At 65.4% G+C, this 15,928-nt stretch overlaps 1 protein-coding gene across 1 annotated transcript; it reads right to left on the bottom strand.

The window, feature by feature from the left end:
• Positions 1–3,069: 3,069 nt before the first annotated feature.
• LOC309604362 (dual specificity tyrosine-phosphorylation-regulated kinase 1B-like) lies at positions 3,070–14,965 on the bottom strand (the record flags this gene model as incomplete). The annotated part of the gene is given in 8 exon segments (XM_082339310.1): positions 3,070–3,198; positions 4,703–5,006; positions 6,970–7,110; positions 9,292–9,438; positions 11,840–12,124; positions 12,126–12,127; positions 13,122–13,269; positions 14,774–14,965. Coding segments are annotated over 8 exon segments (1,348 nt in total), but the record flags the coding sequence as incomplete, so codon positions are not given.
• Positions 14,966–15,928: the final 963 nt, after the last annotated feature.

The following is a 15,928-nucleotide window of genomic DNA, read 5'->3' as shown; positions in this document are numbered from 1 at the left end:
CCCACGTCGTGGTCACAGTGTCCTCAAGGTCCCCACCTCGTGGCCTTGGTGTCCCCAAGGTCCCCATGTCATGGTCACGGTGTCCCCAATATCCCTATGTCACGGCCATGGTGTCCCCAAGATCCCCACGTCACGGCCATGGTAACCCCAAGGTCCCCACGTTGTGGCCACGGTGTCCCCAAGGTCCCCATGTTGTGGTCATGGTGTCCCCAAGGTCCCCACCTCCTGGCCATGGTGTCCCCAAGGTCCCCATGTTATGGTCATGGTGTCCCCAAGATCCCTACGTCATGGCCATGGTGTCCCCAGCGTCCCTACGTCGTGGCCACAGTGTCCCTAAGGTCCCCATCTTGTGGCCATGGTGTCCCCAAGATCCCTATGTCGTGGCCATGGTGTCCCCAACATCCCCATGTCATGGCCATGGTGTCCCCAAGGTTCCCAACCTCGTGGCCATGGTGTCCCCAAGATCCCTACGTCGTGGCCACGGTGTCCCCAAGGTCCCCACGTCGTGGCTGTGGTGTCCCCAAGATCCCAATGTTGTGGTCATGGTGTCCCCAAGATCCCTACGTCATGGCCATGGTGTCCCCTGGGTCCCCATGTTATGGTCATGGTGTCCCCAAGATCCTTACGTCATGGTCATGGTGTCCCCAAGGTCCCCACGTCACAGCCATGGTGTCCCCAAGATCCCCACGTCACGGCCATGGTGTCCCCAAGATCCCTACGTTGTGGCCATGGTGTCCCCAAGATCCCCACGTCACGGCCATGGTGTCCCCAAGAACCCTACGTCATGGCCATGGTGTCCCCAAGAACCCTACGTCACGGCCATGGTGTCCGCAAGATCCCTATGACGTGGCCATGGTGTCCCCAAGGTCCCCACCTCGTGGTCATGGTGTCCCCAAGGTCCCTACATTGTGGCTGTGGTGTCCCCAAGAACCCTACGTCATGGCCATGGTGTCCCCAAGAACCCTATGTCGTGGCCATGGTGTCCCCAAGGTCCCTACATCGTGGTCATGGTGTCCCCAACATCCCTACGTCATGGTGATGGTGTCCCCAAGGTCCCTACATCATGGCCTTTGTGTCCCCAAGGTCCCCATGTTATGGTCATGGTGTCCTCAAGGTCCCTATGTCATGGCCATGGTGTCCCCAAGGTCCCTAGATCATGGCCAGTGTAACCTCATGGCCCCTGGTGTCCCCAAGGTCCATGTCACCCTCCCGGTGTCACCAGAGGGATCCCCAAGGTCCCCAAGGTCCGTGTCTCCCACCCGCTGTGACCAAGATGTCCCCAAGGTCCATGTCACCCTCCCGGTGTCACCAGAGGGATCCCCAAGGTCCCCAAGGTCCATGTCTCCCACCTGGTGTCACCAGAGAGATCCCCAAGGTCCCCAAGGTCCGTGTCACCCTCCCGGTGTCACCAGAGGGATCCCCAAGGTCCCCAAGGTCCATGTCTCCCACCCGCTGTGACCAAGATGTCCCCAAGGTCCATGTCACCCTCCCGGTGTCACCAGAGGGATCTCAGGTGTCCCCAAGGTCCATGTCACCCTCCCGCTGTGACCAAGATGTCCCCAAGGTCCACGTCTCCCACCCGGTGTCACCAGAGGGATCCCCAAGGTCCCCAAGGTCCACGTCTCCCACCCGGTGTCACCAGAGGGACCCCCAAGGTCCCCAAGGTCCATGTCACCCTCCCAGTGTCACCAGAGGGACCCCCAAGGTCCCCGAGATCCATGTCACCCTCCCGGTGTCACCAGAGGGATCCCCAAGGTCCCCGAGGTCCATGTCTCCCACCCGCTGTGACCAAGATGTCCCCAAGGTCCATGTCACCCTCCCGGTGTCACCAGAGGGATCTCAGGTGTCCCCAAGGTCCATGTCACCCTCCCGCTGTGACCAAGATGTCCCCAAGGTCCACGTCTCCCACCCGGTGTCACCAGAGGGATCCCCAAGGTCCCCAAGGTCCACGTCTCCCACCCGGTGTCACCAGAGGGATCCCCAAGGTCCCCAAGGTCCATGTCTCCCACCCGGTGTCACCAGAGGGACCCCTAAGGTCCCCAAGGTCCACGTCTCCCACCCGGTGTCACCAGAGGGATCCCCAAGGTCCCCGAGATCCATGTCACCCTCCCGGTGTCACCAGAGGGACCCCCAAGGTCCCCGAGATCCATGTCACCCTCCCGGTGTCACCAGAGGGACCCCCAAGGTCCCCAAGGTCCACGTCTCCCACCCGGTGTCACCAGAGGGACCCCCAAGGTCCCCAAGGTCCACGTCTCCCACCCGGTGTCACCAGAGGGATCCCCAAGGTCCCCAAGGTCCATGTCACCCTCCCGGTGTCACCAGAGGGACCCCCAAGGTCCCCAAGGTCCACGTCTCCCACCCGGTGTCACCAGAGGGATCCCCAAGGTCCCCAAGGTCCATGTCTCCCACCCGCTGTGACCAAGATGTCCCCAAGGTCCATGTCACCCTCCCGGTGTCACCAGAGGGATCTCAGGTGTCCCCAAGGTCCATGTCACCCTCCCGCTGTGACCAAGATGTCCCCAAGGTCCACGTCTCCCACCCGGTGTCACCAGAGGGACCCCCAAGGTCCCCGAGGTCCATGTCACCCTCCCAGTGTCACCAGAGGGATCCCCAAGGTCCCCAAGGTCCATGTCTCCCACCTGGTGTCACCAGAGAGATCCCCAAGGTCCCCAAGGTCCACGTCTCCCACCCGGTGTCACCAGAGAGATCCCCAAGGTCCCCGAGGTCCATGTCACCCTCCCGGTGTCACCAGAGGGACCCCCAAGGTCCCCAAGGTCCATGTCTCCCACCCGCTGTGACCAAGATGTCCCCGAGGTCCACGTCTCCCACCCGGTGTCACCAGAGGGACCCCCAAGGTCCCCAAGGTCCACGTCTCCCACCCGGTGTCACCAGAGGGACCCCCAAGGTCCCCAAGGTCCACGTCTCCCACCCGGTGTCACCAGAGGGACCCCCAAGGTCCCCAAGGTCCACGTCTCCCACCCGGTGTCACCAGAGGGACCCCCAAGGTCCCTGAGGTCCATGTCTCCCCCCCGGCCCGGCCGAGGTGTCCCCAGGGGTGGGTGGGGGCACCCATGGGTGCCACGGGCGGTACCTGGGGGCTCTGCATCTCGTAGTCGGTGTGCGGGGGCGCCGCGCTGCCGTAGTAGCGGTTGCTGTAGCGGTAGCTGCGGTTGTCGTTGGAGGAACCGCTGGAGCCACCTGCAAGGGACAACGGGGACGTCAGCGGCGGTGGCACGGGGAGATGTCACCCAGGAGGACATGGAGCCTGGTGGGATGGGGACAGGGATGGGACAGGAGCGGGTGCTGTGGTGGCTTTGGGACCCATCAGGACACGGAGCCTGGTGGGACAGGGATGGGACAGGACCGAGCCCCATGGCCACGCTTTGGGCCACCGCGATGACCTGGGGAGATGTCACCCATCAGGACATGGAGCCTGGTGGGACAGGGACAGGGATGGGACAGCACCAACAACATGGCCACCTTCTGGAGCCCATGGTGGCCTGGGGAGCCACCAGCCAGCAGGACATGGAGCCTGGTGGGACAGGGACGGATCTGGGACAGGACCAAGAACATGGCCACCTTCTGGAGCCCATGGTGGCCCCGGGAGCCACCAGCCAGCAGGACATGGAGCCTGGTGGGACAGGGATGGGACAGGACCGAGCCCTGTGGCCACGTTTTGGGCCACCTCAAAGACCTGAGAAGATGAAACCCCGCAGAACACGGAACCTGGTGGGACAGGGACAGGGATGGGACAGGACCAACAACTTGGCCACCTTCTGGAGCCCATGGTGGCCCGGGGAGCCACCAGCCAGCAGGACATGGAGCCTGGTGGGACAGAGATGGGACAGGACCGAGCCCCATGGCCACGTATTGGGCCACCACGATGACCTGGGGAGATGTCACCCAGCAGGACATGGAGCCTGGTGGGACAGGGATGGATCTGGGACAGGACCGAGCCCCATGGCCATGTATTGGGCCACCACGATGACCTGAGAAGATGCCACCTAGCAGGACATGGAGCCTGGTGGGACAGGACCGTGTGCTGTGGTGGCTTTGGGAGCCACCAGCCAGCAGGACATGGAGCCTGGTGGGACAGAGATGGGACAGGAATGAGCCCTGTGGCCACGTTTTGGGCCACCACGATGACCTGAGGAGATGAAACCCCGCAGAACATGGAGCCTGGTGGGACAGGGACAGGACAGGACCAACAACGTGGCCACCTTCTGGAGCCCATGGTGGCCCGGGGAGCCACCAGCCAGCAGGACATGGAGCCTGGTGGGACAGAGATGGGACAGGACCAAGCCCCATGGCCACGTATTGGGCCACCACGATGACCTGAGAAGATGCCACCTAGCAGGACATGGAGCCTGGTGGGACAGGGATGGATCTGGGACAAGACCAAGCCCTGTGGCCACGTTTTGGGCCACCACGATGACCTGGGGAGATGTCACCCAGCAGGACATGGAGCCTGGTGGGACAGGGATGGATCTGGGACAGGACCGAGCCCCGTGGCCACGTTTTGGGCCACCACGATGACCTGAGAAGATGTCACCCAGCAGGACATGGAGCCTGGTGGGACAGGGATGGACCTGGGCGAGCCCCAAACCCCATGACCACATTTTGACCCACCACCACACCCCAAAACTCCAACCCAGCACCCAGAAGCCCCCAGGTGACCTCGGGGTGGGGGGAGGGTCCCTACCCGAACTGGAGATGGAACTGGTGGTGCTGGTGCTGTGGCTGTGCTCCATGGCGGGACTGGTGGAGGTGCTGTTGCTGGTGTTGGTACCTTCATCGTTGGTCTTCTTGAAGAAGTTGTGTTGGAGAGCGTAGAAAGGGGTGATGCGACTCCGGGGTTCGTAGTCCAACATCCGTAAGACCAAGTCCTTGAACTTGAGGTAGTCCGAAGGGGCGTGGCCTTGCTCCCCCGCCCGCCGGCCCCCCGGGCCACCGCTCTCCACCCCCAGCACCTCGTGGAGTCGTCGGGTCCCCGGCACCTTGTATTCCTGGGGGGGGGGGAGGGGAGAGGTGGGGTGGGTGGGGCCGGGGGGGGAGCTGAGGGGGTTTGGGGGGGGGCCCTGATGGTTTGGGGGGGCCCTGGGGGGGATTGGAGGGGGTTGGGGGGTCCCTGGGGGGGAGCTGAGGGGTTGGGGGGTCCCTGATGGTTTGGGGGGTCCCTGGGGGGGAGCTGAGGGGGTTGGGGGGGGGGCCCTGATGGTTTGGGGGGGCCCTGGGGGGGACCTGAGGGGTTTGGGGGGTCCCTGATGGTTTGGGGGGTCCCTGGGGGGGAGCTGAGGGGGTTGGGGGGGGGGCCCTGATGGTTTGGGGGGGCCCTGGGGGGGACCTGAGGGGTTTGGGGGGTCCCTGATGGTTTGGGGGGTCCCTGGGGGGGAGCTGAGGGGGTTGGGGGGGGGGCCCTGATGGTTTGGGGGGGCCCTGGGGGGGACCTGAGGGGTTTGGGGGGTCCCTGATGGTTTGGGGGGTCCCTGGGGGGGAGCTGAGGGGTTTGGGGGGTCCCTGATGGTTTGGGGGGTCCCTGGGGGGGAGCTGAGGGGGTTGGGGGGGGGCCCTGATGGTTTGGGGGGGCCTGGGGGGAGCTGAGGGGTTTGGGGGGGGCCCTGTGGGCCCTGAGGAGTTTGGGGGGGCCCTGGGGGGATCTGAGGGGTTTGGGGGGGCCCTGGGGGGGAGCTGAGGGGGTTGAGGGGCCCTAGGGGATAGCTGAGGGGTTTGGGGGGGCCCTGATGGGTTTGGGGGCCCTGGGGGGGAGCTGAGGGGTTTGGGGGGTCCCTGATGGTTTGGGGGGGGCCCTGGAGGGCCCTGATGGGTTTGGGGGGCCCTAGGGGGGAGCTGAGGGGTTTGGGGGGTCCCTGATGGTTTGGGGGGGGGGGGCCTTGGGGGGATTGGAGGGGTTTGGGGGTCCCTGGGGGGGCCCTGATGGTTTGGGGGGTCCCTGAGGGGTTTGGGGGTCCCCAGGGCAAAGGAAGGAGTTTTGGGGGGGTTGGGGGAGATCCAGGGAGTTTTGGGGGTCCCTTGGAGGCTCTGATGGGACACTGGGTCATACTGGGCCATACTGGAAGGCCCTGAAGGGGTACTGGGCTATACTGGGAGGCACTGGGATACATAGGAAGGGCACTGGGCCATGCTGGGAAGCACCGAGGGGGCACTGGGGAGCAACTGAGTGGATCCTGGGAAGCTCTGAAGGGCTACTGGGCCATACTGGGAGGCTCTAAACGTGTACTGGTCCATACTGGGAGGTCCTAAAGGTCTACTGGGCCATACTGGGAGGCACTGGGATACACTTTGGAGCCTTTGGGACACCCTGGGAGGCACCTGGGAGCAATGAGTGGATTCTAGGAGGCTCTGAAAGTCTACTGGGCCATACTGGGAGGCTCTAAATGTGTACTGGTCCATACTGGGACGTCCTAAAGGGCTACTGGTCCATACTGGGAGGCACTGGGATACACTTTGGAGCCTTTAGGACACCCTGGGAGGCACCTGGGAGCAAGGAGCGGATCCTGGGAAGTCCTGAAGGTCTCCAGGGCCATACTGGGAGGCTCTAAACGTGTACTGCTCCATACTGGGAGGTCCTAAAGGTCTACTGGGCCATACTGGGAGGTCCTAAAGGGTTACTGGGCCATACTGGGAGGCACTGGGATACACTTTGGAGCCTTTGGGACACCCTGGGAGGCACCTGGGAGCAATGAGTGGATCCTGGGAGGCTCTGAAAGTCTACTGGGCCATACTGGGAAGCTCTAAATGTGTACTGGTCCATACTGGGAGGTCCTAAAGGCCTACTGGTCCATACTGGGAGGCACTGGGATACACTTTGGAGCCTTTAGGACACCCTGGGAGGCACCTGGGAGCAAGGAGCGGATCCTGGGAGGTCCTGAAGGTCTCCAGGGCCATACTGGGAGGCCCAGAATACCTTACTGGTCCATACTGGTCCATACTGGGAGCGTCCCCGCTCACCTTCTTGCTCTCCTTGTTCCTCTTGAGGGCCCACCCCCCTTCTGGCAGCTTCTCGAAGTATTTGCGGGCTTTGGGGGCCTGGTCCAACATGTGGGGGGGGGGCAGCCCCAGGACCTCCACGATCCGGTTCATCTGGTCGGCCTGGGGACAGGGAGGGGACACGGGGGACGTCACCGCTGTCCCCAAGGCCACCCCCGCTGTCCCCAAAGCCACCTCGGCCCGGCCCGGGACACCTTTGATGTCCCCAAGAGCTTGGTTAGGTGGGGAAGAGGAAAGGGGATGTGGCAGCTTTGAGACCAGCATGGTGGTCCTCCAAAGGGGCTTGGGGACACCGATGTCCCCAAGGCCACCTTGGTCTTGTCATGGTGTCCCCAAGGTCCCCAAGACCACCTTGGCCTTGTCACAATGTCCCTGAGGTCCTCAAGGCCACCTTGGTCCTGTCAAGGACACCCTTGATGTCCCCAAGGCCACCTTGGTGCTGCCCAGGACACCCTTGATGTCCCCAAGGCCACCTTGGGGACATCCCCAGTGTCCCCAAGGCCACCCTGACCTCGCTGGGGACATCTTGAGGTCCCCAGGGCCACCCTGACCCCATGGGGACATCCCCGGTGTCCCCAAGGCCACCCTGACCCCATGGGGACATCCTGGGGTCCCCAGGGCCACCCTGACCCCATGGGGACGTCCCCGGTGTCCCCAGGGCCACGCTGACCCCATGGGGACATCCCTGGTGTCCCCAGGGCCACGCTGACCCCATGGGGACATCCTGGGGTCCCCAAGGCCACCCTGACCCCATGGGGACGTCCCCGGTGTCCCCAGGGCCACCCTGACCCCATGGGGACATCCTGGGGTTCCCAAGGCCACCCTGACCCCATGGGGACGTCCCCGGTGTCCCCAGGGCCACCCTGACCCCATGGGGACATCCTGGGGTCCCCAAGGCCACCCTGACCCCATGGGGACGTCCCCGGTGTCCCCAGGGCCACCCTGACCCCATGGGGACATCCTGGGGTCCCCAAGGCCACCCTGACCCCATGGGGACGTCCCCGGTGTCCCCAGGGCCACCCTGACCCCATGGGGACATCCTGGGGTCCCCAAGGCCACCCTGACCCCATGGGGACGTCCCCAGTGTCCCCAGGGCCACCCTGACCCCATGGGGATGTCCCCAGTGTCCCCAGGGCCACCCTGACCCCATGGGGACGTCCCCGGTGTCCCCAAGGCCACCCTGACCCCATGGGGACATCCTGGGGTCCCCAAGGCCACCCTGACCCCATGGGGACGTCCCCAGTGTCCCCAGGGCCACCCTGACCCCATGGGGACGTCCCCGGTGTCCCCAAGGCCACCCTGACCCCATGGGGACATCCTGGGGTCCCCAAGGCCACCCTGACCCCATGGGGATGTCCCCGGTGTCCCCAGGGCCACGCTGACCCCATGGGGACGTCCCTGGTGTCCCCAAGGCCACCCTGACCCCATGGGGACATCCTGGGGTCCCCAAGGCCACCCTGACCCCATGGGGATGTCCCCAGTGTCTCCAAGGCCACCCTGACCCCATGGGGACGTCCCCAGTGTCCCCAGGGCCACCCTGACCCCATGGGGACGTCCCCAACCCACCTCAGGGGTGCTTCCACTGGGCAACCCTGCCAGGCCCCGCCCCTCTCCCAGAAGACCACGCCCCCTTGTCCAGGAGGCCACGCCCCCTATCTAGAAGGCCCCGCCCACTCCATTAGCATCCTGCCCGAGGGGCTCCCCAGCATAGAACTCCCCCAGCTCCGGCCCCGCCTCCCCATCCCAAGCCCCACCCTCTCATCCAGCCGACCCCGCCCACTGCCAAGCCACGCCCACTCAACAGAAGACCCCGCCCACCCATCCCAAGCCCCGCCTACCTCATTATCCCCACTACAGAGGGGCTCCTCAGCCCATCACTCCCCCAGCCCTGACCCCGCCTCCCCATCCCAAGCCCCGCCCTCTAGTCCAGCTGACCCCGCCCACTCCCCAAGCCCCGCCCACTCCCCCAGCAGGCCCCGCCCCATCTCCCAAGCCCCGCCCACCTCACTGTCTGCGTTAGAGGGACTCCTTCATGTGCACCTCCTCCAGCCCCGCCCCCTCCTCCCTGCCCCAAGCCCCTCCCTCGCCCCAAGCCCCGCCCCCTCCCCGTGGACCCCGCCCCCATGGAGTCCCCGCCCCCTCTCCCAAGCCCCGCCCACCTCATTATCCCCATTAGAGGGGCTCCTCCAGGTGCATCTCCCCCAGCCCCGCCCCCTCCTCCCCATCCCAAGCCCCTCCCTCACCCCCGCAGGCCCCACCCCCTCCCCCGCAGGCCCCGCCCACCTCGTTGGCGCCGCTGAAGAGGGGCTCGCCCGTGTGCATCTCCACCAGGATGCAGCCCAGGGACCACATGTCGATGGCCAGGTCGTAGGGCAGCCCCAGCAGCACCTCGGGGGAGCGGTAGAAGCGGCTCTGGATGTACTGGTAGATCTGGGGGGGGCGGGGAGGGGGCGTGGCCTCAGCCCGGGGGGCGTGGCCACGCGGGGGAGGCGGGGTCAGGCCGCCGAGGGGCGGGGCTGAGCCACAAAGGGGGCGGGAGAGCCCCTAGGGTAGATTAGTGGGGTGTGTGTATCTTTAAAAACGGGCATGGTTACCGCTAAGGGGGCGGGGCTACATGCAAGGGGCGTGGCTACACTGAAGGGGTGGGGTATGGGCCGGAGGGGGCGGGGCTTAGCCATAAAGGGGGCGGGAGAGCCTCTAGGGTAGATTAGCAGGGTGTGTGTCTTTAAAAATGGGCGGAGTTACTGCTAAGGGGCGTGGCTACATGCAGGGGGCGTGGCTACACTGAAGGGGTGGGGTCTGGGCCGGAGGGGGCGGGGCTTAGCCATAAAGGGGGCAGGAGAGCCCCTAGGGTGAATTAGCAGGGTGTGTGTCTTTAAAAAGGGGCGGGGTTACCGCTAAGGGGGCGTGGCTACATGCAAGGGGTGTGGCTAGGCCTAAGGGGTGGGGCTGGCCTGTAGGGGGCAGGGCTTAGCCCCCTAGGGGCGGGGCTTAGCACACCCCACCCTCAAATGGGCACCTGGGAGGTGGGGCCAAGGTGGGGGTGTGGCCTAATGACCTGGGGGCAGGGTTAAATCACTCGTGGGTGGGGCTTAGGCCCTCAGGGGGCGGGGCTTGGTGCTCCATAGCCCCACATTGGCCTGTGGAAGAAGCCTAGAGCCTGGGGGCGGGGCCTTCCTGGCCCAAGGGGTGGAGCTAAAGGCAGGGGGTGTGTCCATGTGGACTGTGGGTGGGGCTTAGTCCATCAAGGGGCGGGGCTTAGTGCTCCATAGCCCCAAACCAGCCTATGGGAGGAGCCTAGACCCCAGGGGCGGGGCCTTTGCAGCCTGGTGGGTGGGGCCAAGGCAGGGGCTGTGTCAAAATGGCCTGGGGCGGGGCTTAGCCCACCAAGGGGCGGGGCTTAGTGCTACATATCCCCAAATTGGCCTGTGGGAGGAGCCTAGACCCCAGGGGCGGGGCCTTTGCAGCCTGGTGGGTGGAGCCAAGGCAGGGGGTGTGGCCTAACATCCTGGGGCGAGGTTAAATCACTCATGGGTGGGGCTTAGCCCTTCAGGGGGTGGGGCCTAGGGCTCCATAGCCCCAGATTGGCCTGTGGGAGGAGCCTAGACCCCAGGGGTGGGGTCTTCCCAGCTTGGTGGGTGGAGCCAAGACAGGGGGTGTGCCCAAATGACATAGGGGCGGGGCTTAGCCCACCAAGGGGTGGGGCTTAGTGCTCCATAGCTCCAAACAAGCCTGTGGGAGGAGCCTAGACCCCAGGGGCGGGGCCTTTGCAGCCTGGTGGGTGGAGCTAAGGCAGGGGGTGTGGCCTAACATCCTGGGAGTGGGGTTAAATCACTCGGGGTGCAGCTTAGCCCTTCAGGGGGCGGGGCTTAGGGCTCCATAGCCCCAGATTGGCCTGTGGGAGGAGCCTGGAGCCTGGGGGCAGGGCCTTCCCAGCCTGGTGGGTGGAGCCAAGGCAGGGGGTGTGGCATAATGACCTTGGGTGGGGTTAAATCACTCATGGGTGGGGCTTAGTCCTCCAGGGGGCGGGGCTTAGTGCTCCATAGCCCCAAATTGGCCTGTGGGAGGAGCCTAGAGCCCAGGGGCAGGGCCTTCCCAGCCTGGTGGGTGGAGCCAAGGCAGGGGGTGTGTCCAAATGGCATAGGGGCGGGGCTTAGCCCACCAAGGGGTGGGGCTTAGTGCTCCATAGCCCCAAATTGGCCTGTGGGAGGAGCCTAGAGCCCAGGGGCAGGGCCTTCCCAGCCTGGTGGGTGGAGCCAAGGCAGGGGGTGTGGCCTAATGACCTTGGGTGGGGTTAAATCACTCATGGGTGGGGCTTATGCCTTCAGGGGGCGGGGGTGTAGTGCTCCATAACCCCAAATTGGCCTGTGGGAGGAGCCTAGAGCCCAGGGGCAGGGCCTTCCCAGCCTGGTGGGTGGAGCCAAGGCAGGGGGTGTGGCCTAATGACCTTGGGTGGGGTTAAATCACTCATGGGTGGGGGCTTAGCCCTTCAGGGGGCGGGGGCTTAGTGCTCCATAGCCCCAAACCAGCCTGTGGGAGGAGCCTAGAGCCCAGGGGCAGGGCCTTCCCAGCCTGGTGGGTGGAGCTAAGGCAGGGGGTGTGGCCTAACATCCTGGGGGTGGGGTTAAATCACTCATGGGTGGGGCTTAGCCCTTCAGGGGGCGGGGCTTAGCCCTTCAAGGGGCAGAGCTTAGGGCTCCATAGCCCCAAATTGGCCTGGGGGGGGGGGCATAGAGTCCAGGGGCGGGGCTTTCCCACCCCAGTGGGTGGAGCTAAAGGCGGTGGGCGTGTCCGTGGGCGTGTCCCCCACCCCCCCCGCCCCCCTCCTCACCCTCTGGCCCAGCTGGCAGGAGCTGCCGAAGTCGACGATCTTGACGGCGGAGCGCTTGGGGTTGCAGAGGAGGATGTTCTCGGGCTTGAGGTCGCAGTGGATGATGCTGAGCTCGGGGGTGGCGAGGAAGAGGAGGGCGGCGCAGAGCTGCTGGGCGAACTTGCGGGTGAGGTTGAGGGAGACGCCGCGGAAGTTGGTGTTGCGGAGGAGGTCGTAGAGGTTGTAGGAGAGGAGCTCGAAGGCCAGGCAGAGGTGGTTGCGGAACATGAAGTGGCGCTTGAGGTGGGACTGTTGGGGGGCGGGAAGAGAGGGGTTAGGGGGCACGGCCCGCTTTCTGCCCCATAAGTGCCCTCCCCAGCGAGATCTGCCCCCAAATCCCTGCCCCACGGTGAGATCTGCCCGCTTTCTGCCCCATAAGTGCCCTCCCCAGGCGAGATCTGCCCCCAAACCCCTGCCCCACGGCGAGATCTGCCCTCTTTCTGCCCCATAAGTGCCCTCCCCAGCGAGATCTGCCCCCAAATCCCTGCCCCACGGCGAGATCTGCCCGCTTTCTGCCCCATAATTGCCCTCTCCAGCGAGATCTGCCCCCAAATCCCTGCCCCACGGTGAGATCTGCCCGCTTTCTGCCCCATAAGTGCCCTCCCAGGCGAGATCTGCCCCCAAATCCCTGCCCCACGGTGAGATCTGCCCTCTTTCTGCCCCATAAGTGCCCTCCCCAGCAAGATCTGCCCCCAAACCCCTGCCCCAGGGCAAGATCTGCCCGCTTTCTGCCCCATAGATAGGACCCATGGTGGGATCTATCCCTCCAGGGTGAGACTTTGGTCTTCTCTGCCCCATAAGTACCCCATAAGTGCCCTCCCCAGCAAGATCTGCCCCCAAACTGCCCCCAAACCCCTGCCCCACTGTGAGATCTGCCCAATTTCTGCCCCATAAGTGCCCTCTCCAGCAAGATCTGCCCCCAAACCCCTGCCCCACGGCGAGATGTGGCCCCTTTCTGCCCCATAACTGCCCCCCCAGCAAGATCTGCCCCCAAACCCCTGCCCCATGGCAAGATGTGGCCCCTTTCTGCCCCATAAGTCCCCCCCCCTCAGCAAGATTTGCCCCACAACTGCCCCCAAACCCCTGCCCCACGGTGAGATCTGCCCCATTTCCCTCCCCCACCCCCCTAAACCCCCCTATGGACCCCCCCAAATCACCCCCAAACCCCCCCCAAAGGGGGGTCCAGCCCCGCGGGACGCGGGGCGCCGTGGGGTGAGCCCCCCAAGTCCCCTGCCCCACTGACCGATGTAGTACTTCATCTCGGTGTGGTGCTGGTTCATCAGCTGGAGGAGGCGCAGCTCGATCTGCGCCTGGTTGAGGAACGCCTTCTTGTTCTTGATGATCTTGATGGCCACCCACTCCTGGGCTTGGTGGTCGTAGGCCTTGACCACCTGAAAAAGAGGGGGGGGGGGGGAGAAAATGGGGTTTGGGAGGTGAAAAATGGGGAATTGGGGGTGAAAAATGGGGTTTGGGGGGGAGAAAATGGGGTTTGGGGGGCAGAAGTGGGGCTTGGGGGGGGAAAAATGGGGGTTGGGGGGTGAAAAATGGGGCTTGGGGGGCAAAAGTGGGGGTTGGGGGGGTGAAAAATGCGTTTTGGGGGGCAAAAATGGGGGTTGGGGGGAGCAAATCGGGTTTGGGGGGTGAAAAATGGGGATTTGGGGGTGAAAAATGGGGTTTGGGGGGGAGAAAATGGGGGTTTGGGGGTGAAAAATGGGGATTTGGGGGTGAAAAATGTGTTTTGGGGGGCAAAAATGGGCTTGGGGAGGTGAAAAATCGGGTTTGGGGGGGTGAAAAATGGGGTTTGGGGGGAGAAAATGGGGATTTGGGGGTGAAAAATGGGGGTTTGGGGGGCAAAAATGGGGTTTGGGGGAGCAAATCGGGTTTGGGGGGTGAAAAAATGGGGTTTGGGGGTAGAAAATGGGGATTTTGGGGTGAAAAATGGGGATTTGGGGGCTGAAAATGGGTTTTGGGGTACAAAAGTGGGGTTGGGGGGGCAAAAATGGGGCTTGGGGAGAAAATGGGGTTTGGGGGGGTGAAAAATGGGGTTTGGGGGGAGAAAATGGGGATTTGGGGGGCTAAAAATGGGTTTTGGGGTGCAAAAGTGGGGTTTGGGGGGGCAAAAAACAGGGCTTGGGGGGTGGAAAATGGGGGTTGGGGGGCAAAAATGGGGCTTGGGGGGGTGAAAAATGGGGATTTAGGGGCTGAAAATGGGGTTTTGGGGGGCAAAAGTGGGGCTTGGGGACAAGTTGGGGACCGTGGGGACAGCGTGGGGACCCCCGGGGGTGACCTGGGAGGGATGGGGGGGACCCCATAGGTGGCAAGGGGACCCCCAAGATGGCGGGAGGACCCCAAAAATGGTGGGGGGACCCCAAAATGCTGTGAGGGGACCCCCAGGGCTGAGCCTGGAGGAAGATGGAGGCCGGGGAGGGGACGGGGGGGGGCCCCTGGGGACAAGTTGGGGACCCTGGGGACAGCGTGGGGACCCCGGGGGTGACCTGGGAGGGATGAGGGGGAACCCCATAGGTGGCAAGGGGACCCCCAAGATGGCGGGAGGACCCCCAAAATGGTGGGGGGAGCCCCAAAAGTGCTGTGAGGGGACCCCAGGGCTGAGCCTGGGGGGAGATGGAGGCCGGGGAGGGGATGGGGGGGCCCTTGGGGACAGGTGTGGGGACCCTGGGGACAGCGTGGGGACCCCAGGGGTGACCTGGGAGGGCCCTGGGGACACAGGTGGGTGGCAAGGGGACCCTAAAAATGGCAGGAGGACCCCAAAAATGGTGGGGGGACCCCAAAATGCTGTGAGGGGACTCCAGGGCTGAGCCTGGAGGAAGATGGAGGCCGGGGAGGGGACGGGGGGGGCCCCTGGGGACAAGTTGGGGACGCGGGGGACCCCCCGACCTGGCCGAAGGAGCCCTTGCCGATGAGGGAGTCGATCTCGTAGCGGTCCAGCCAGCGCTCGCCGCTGCGGACGATGTAGTCGTGGTTGTCGTCGTCGTAGCCCTCGTTGCAGAGGCGCCGCTCCTTCTTGGTGCCCGCCGCCGCCTCGGGGGGGCCCTGCTGCGCCCGGCGCTTCTTCTTGGCGTAGTACACCTGGGGGGCAGGGGCGTCAGGGGGGGCGGGGGGGGTGGGGACATGGGGGGGCATGGGGGGGCATGGGGGGGATGGGGGGGGCATGGGGGACATGGGGGCAGGGAGGGACGGGGGGGATGGGGGGGATGGGGGGGATGGGGGGCAGGGAGGGATGGGGGGGACATGGGGGGGACACGGGGGGGATGGGGACATGGGGGGGGCATGGGGGGGATGGGGGGGATGGGGACACGGGGGGGCATGGGGGGGATGGGGGACATGGGGGCAGGGGGGGATGGGGGGGACATGGGGGGGATGGGGGGGCATGGGGGACATGGGGGGACAGGGGGATGGGGGGCATGGGAGGGATGGGGGGGGATGGGGACATGGAGGACATGGGGACATGGGGGGACGGGGGGGACATGGGGGCAGGGGGGGACAGGGGGGGACGGGGGGATGGGGGGATGAGGGGGACATGGGGGGACAGGGGGACATGGGGGCAGGGGGGGACAGGGGAGATGGGGGGGGCATGGGAGGGACGGGGGGGATGGGGACATGGGGGGGACATGGGGGCAGGGGGGGACAGGGGGGGACAGGGGGGGACGGGGGGGTGGGGGGGACAGGGGGGATGGGGGGGATGAGGGGGACATGGGGGGACAGGGGGACATGGGGGGCGGGGGGGACAGGGGGGATGGGGGGCATGGGGGGACGGGGGGGATGGGGACATGGGGGGAACATGGGGGCAGGGGGGGATGAGGGGGACATGGAGGGGACAGGGGGGACGGGGGGATTTGGGGGGACATGGGGGGGATGAGGGGGATGGGGGGTGTGGGGAGAACAGGGGGGGATGCGGGCGGGGGGGGGACATGGGGGCCGGGGGGACAGGGGAGGATAGGGGGGACGGGGGGGGACATGGGGGACACGGGGGGGACATGGGGGACACGGGGGACATGGGGGGGATGGGGGGACACGGGGGCGGGGGGGACA

Source organism: Platalea leucorodia (assembly GCF_965183815.1).
Source record: "Platalea leucorodia genome assembly, contig: HAP1_HAP1_SCAFFOLD_688, whole genome shotgun sequence".
Taxonomy (NCBI): domain Eukaryota; kingdom Metazoa; phylum Chordata; class Aves; order Pelecaniformes; family Threskiornithidae; genus Platalea; species Platalea leucorodia.
Note: the sequence above shows the minus strand (reverse complement) of the source record. Positions and strands in the feature narration are given on the sequence as shown.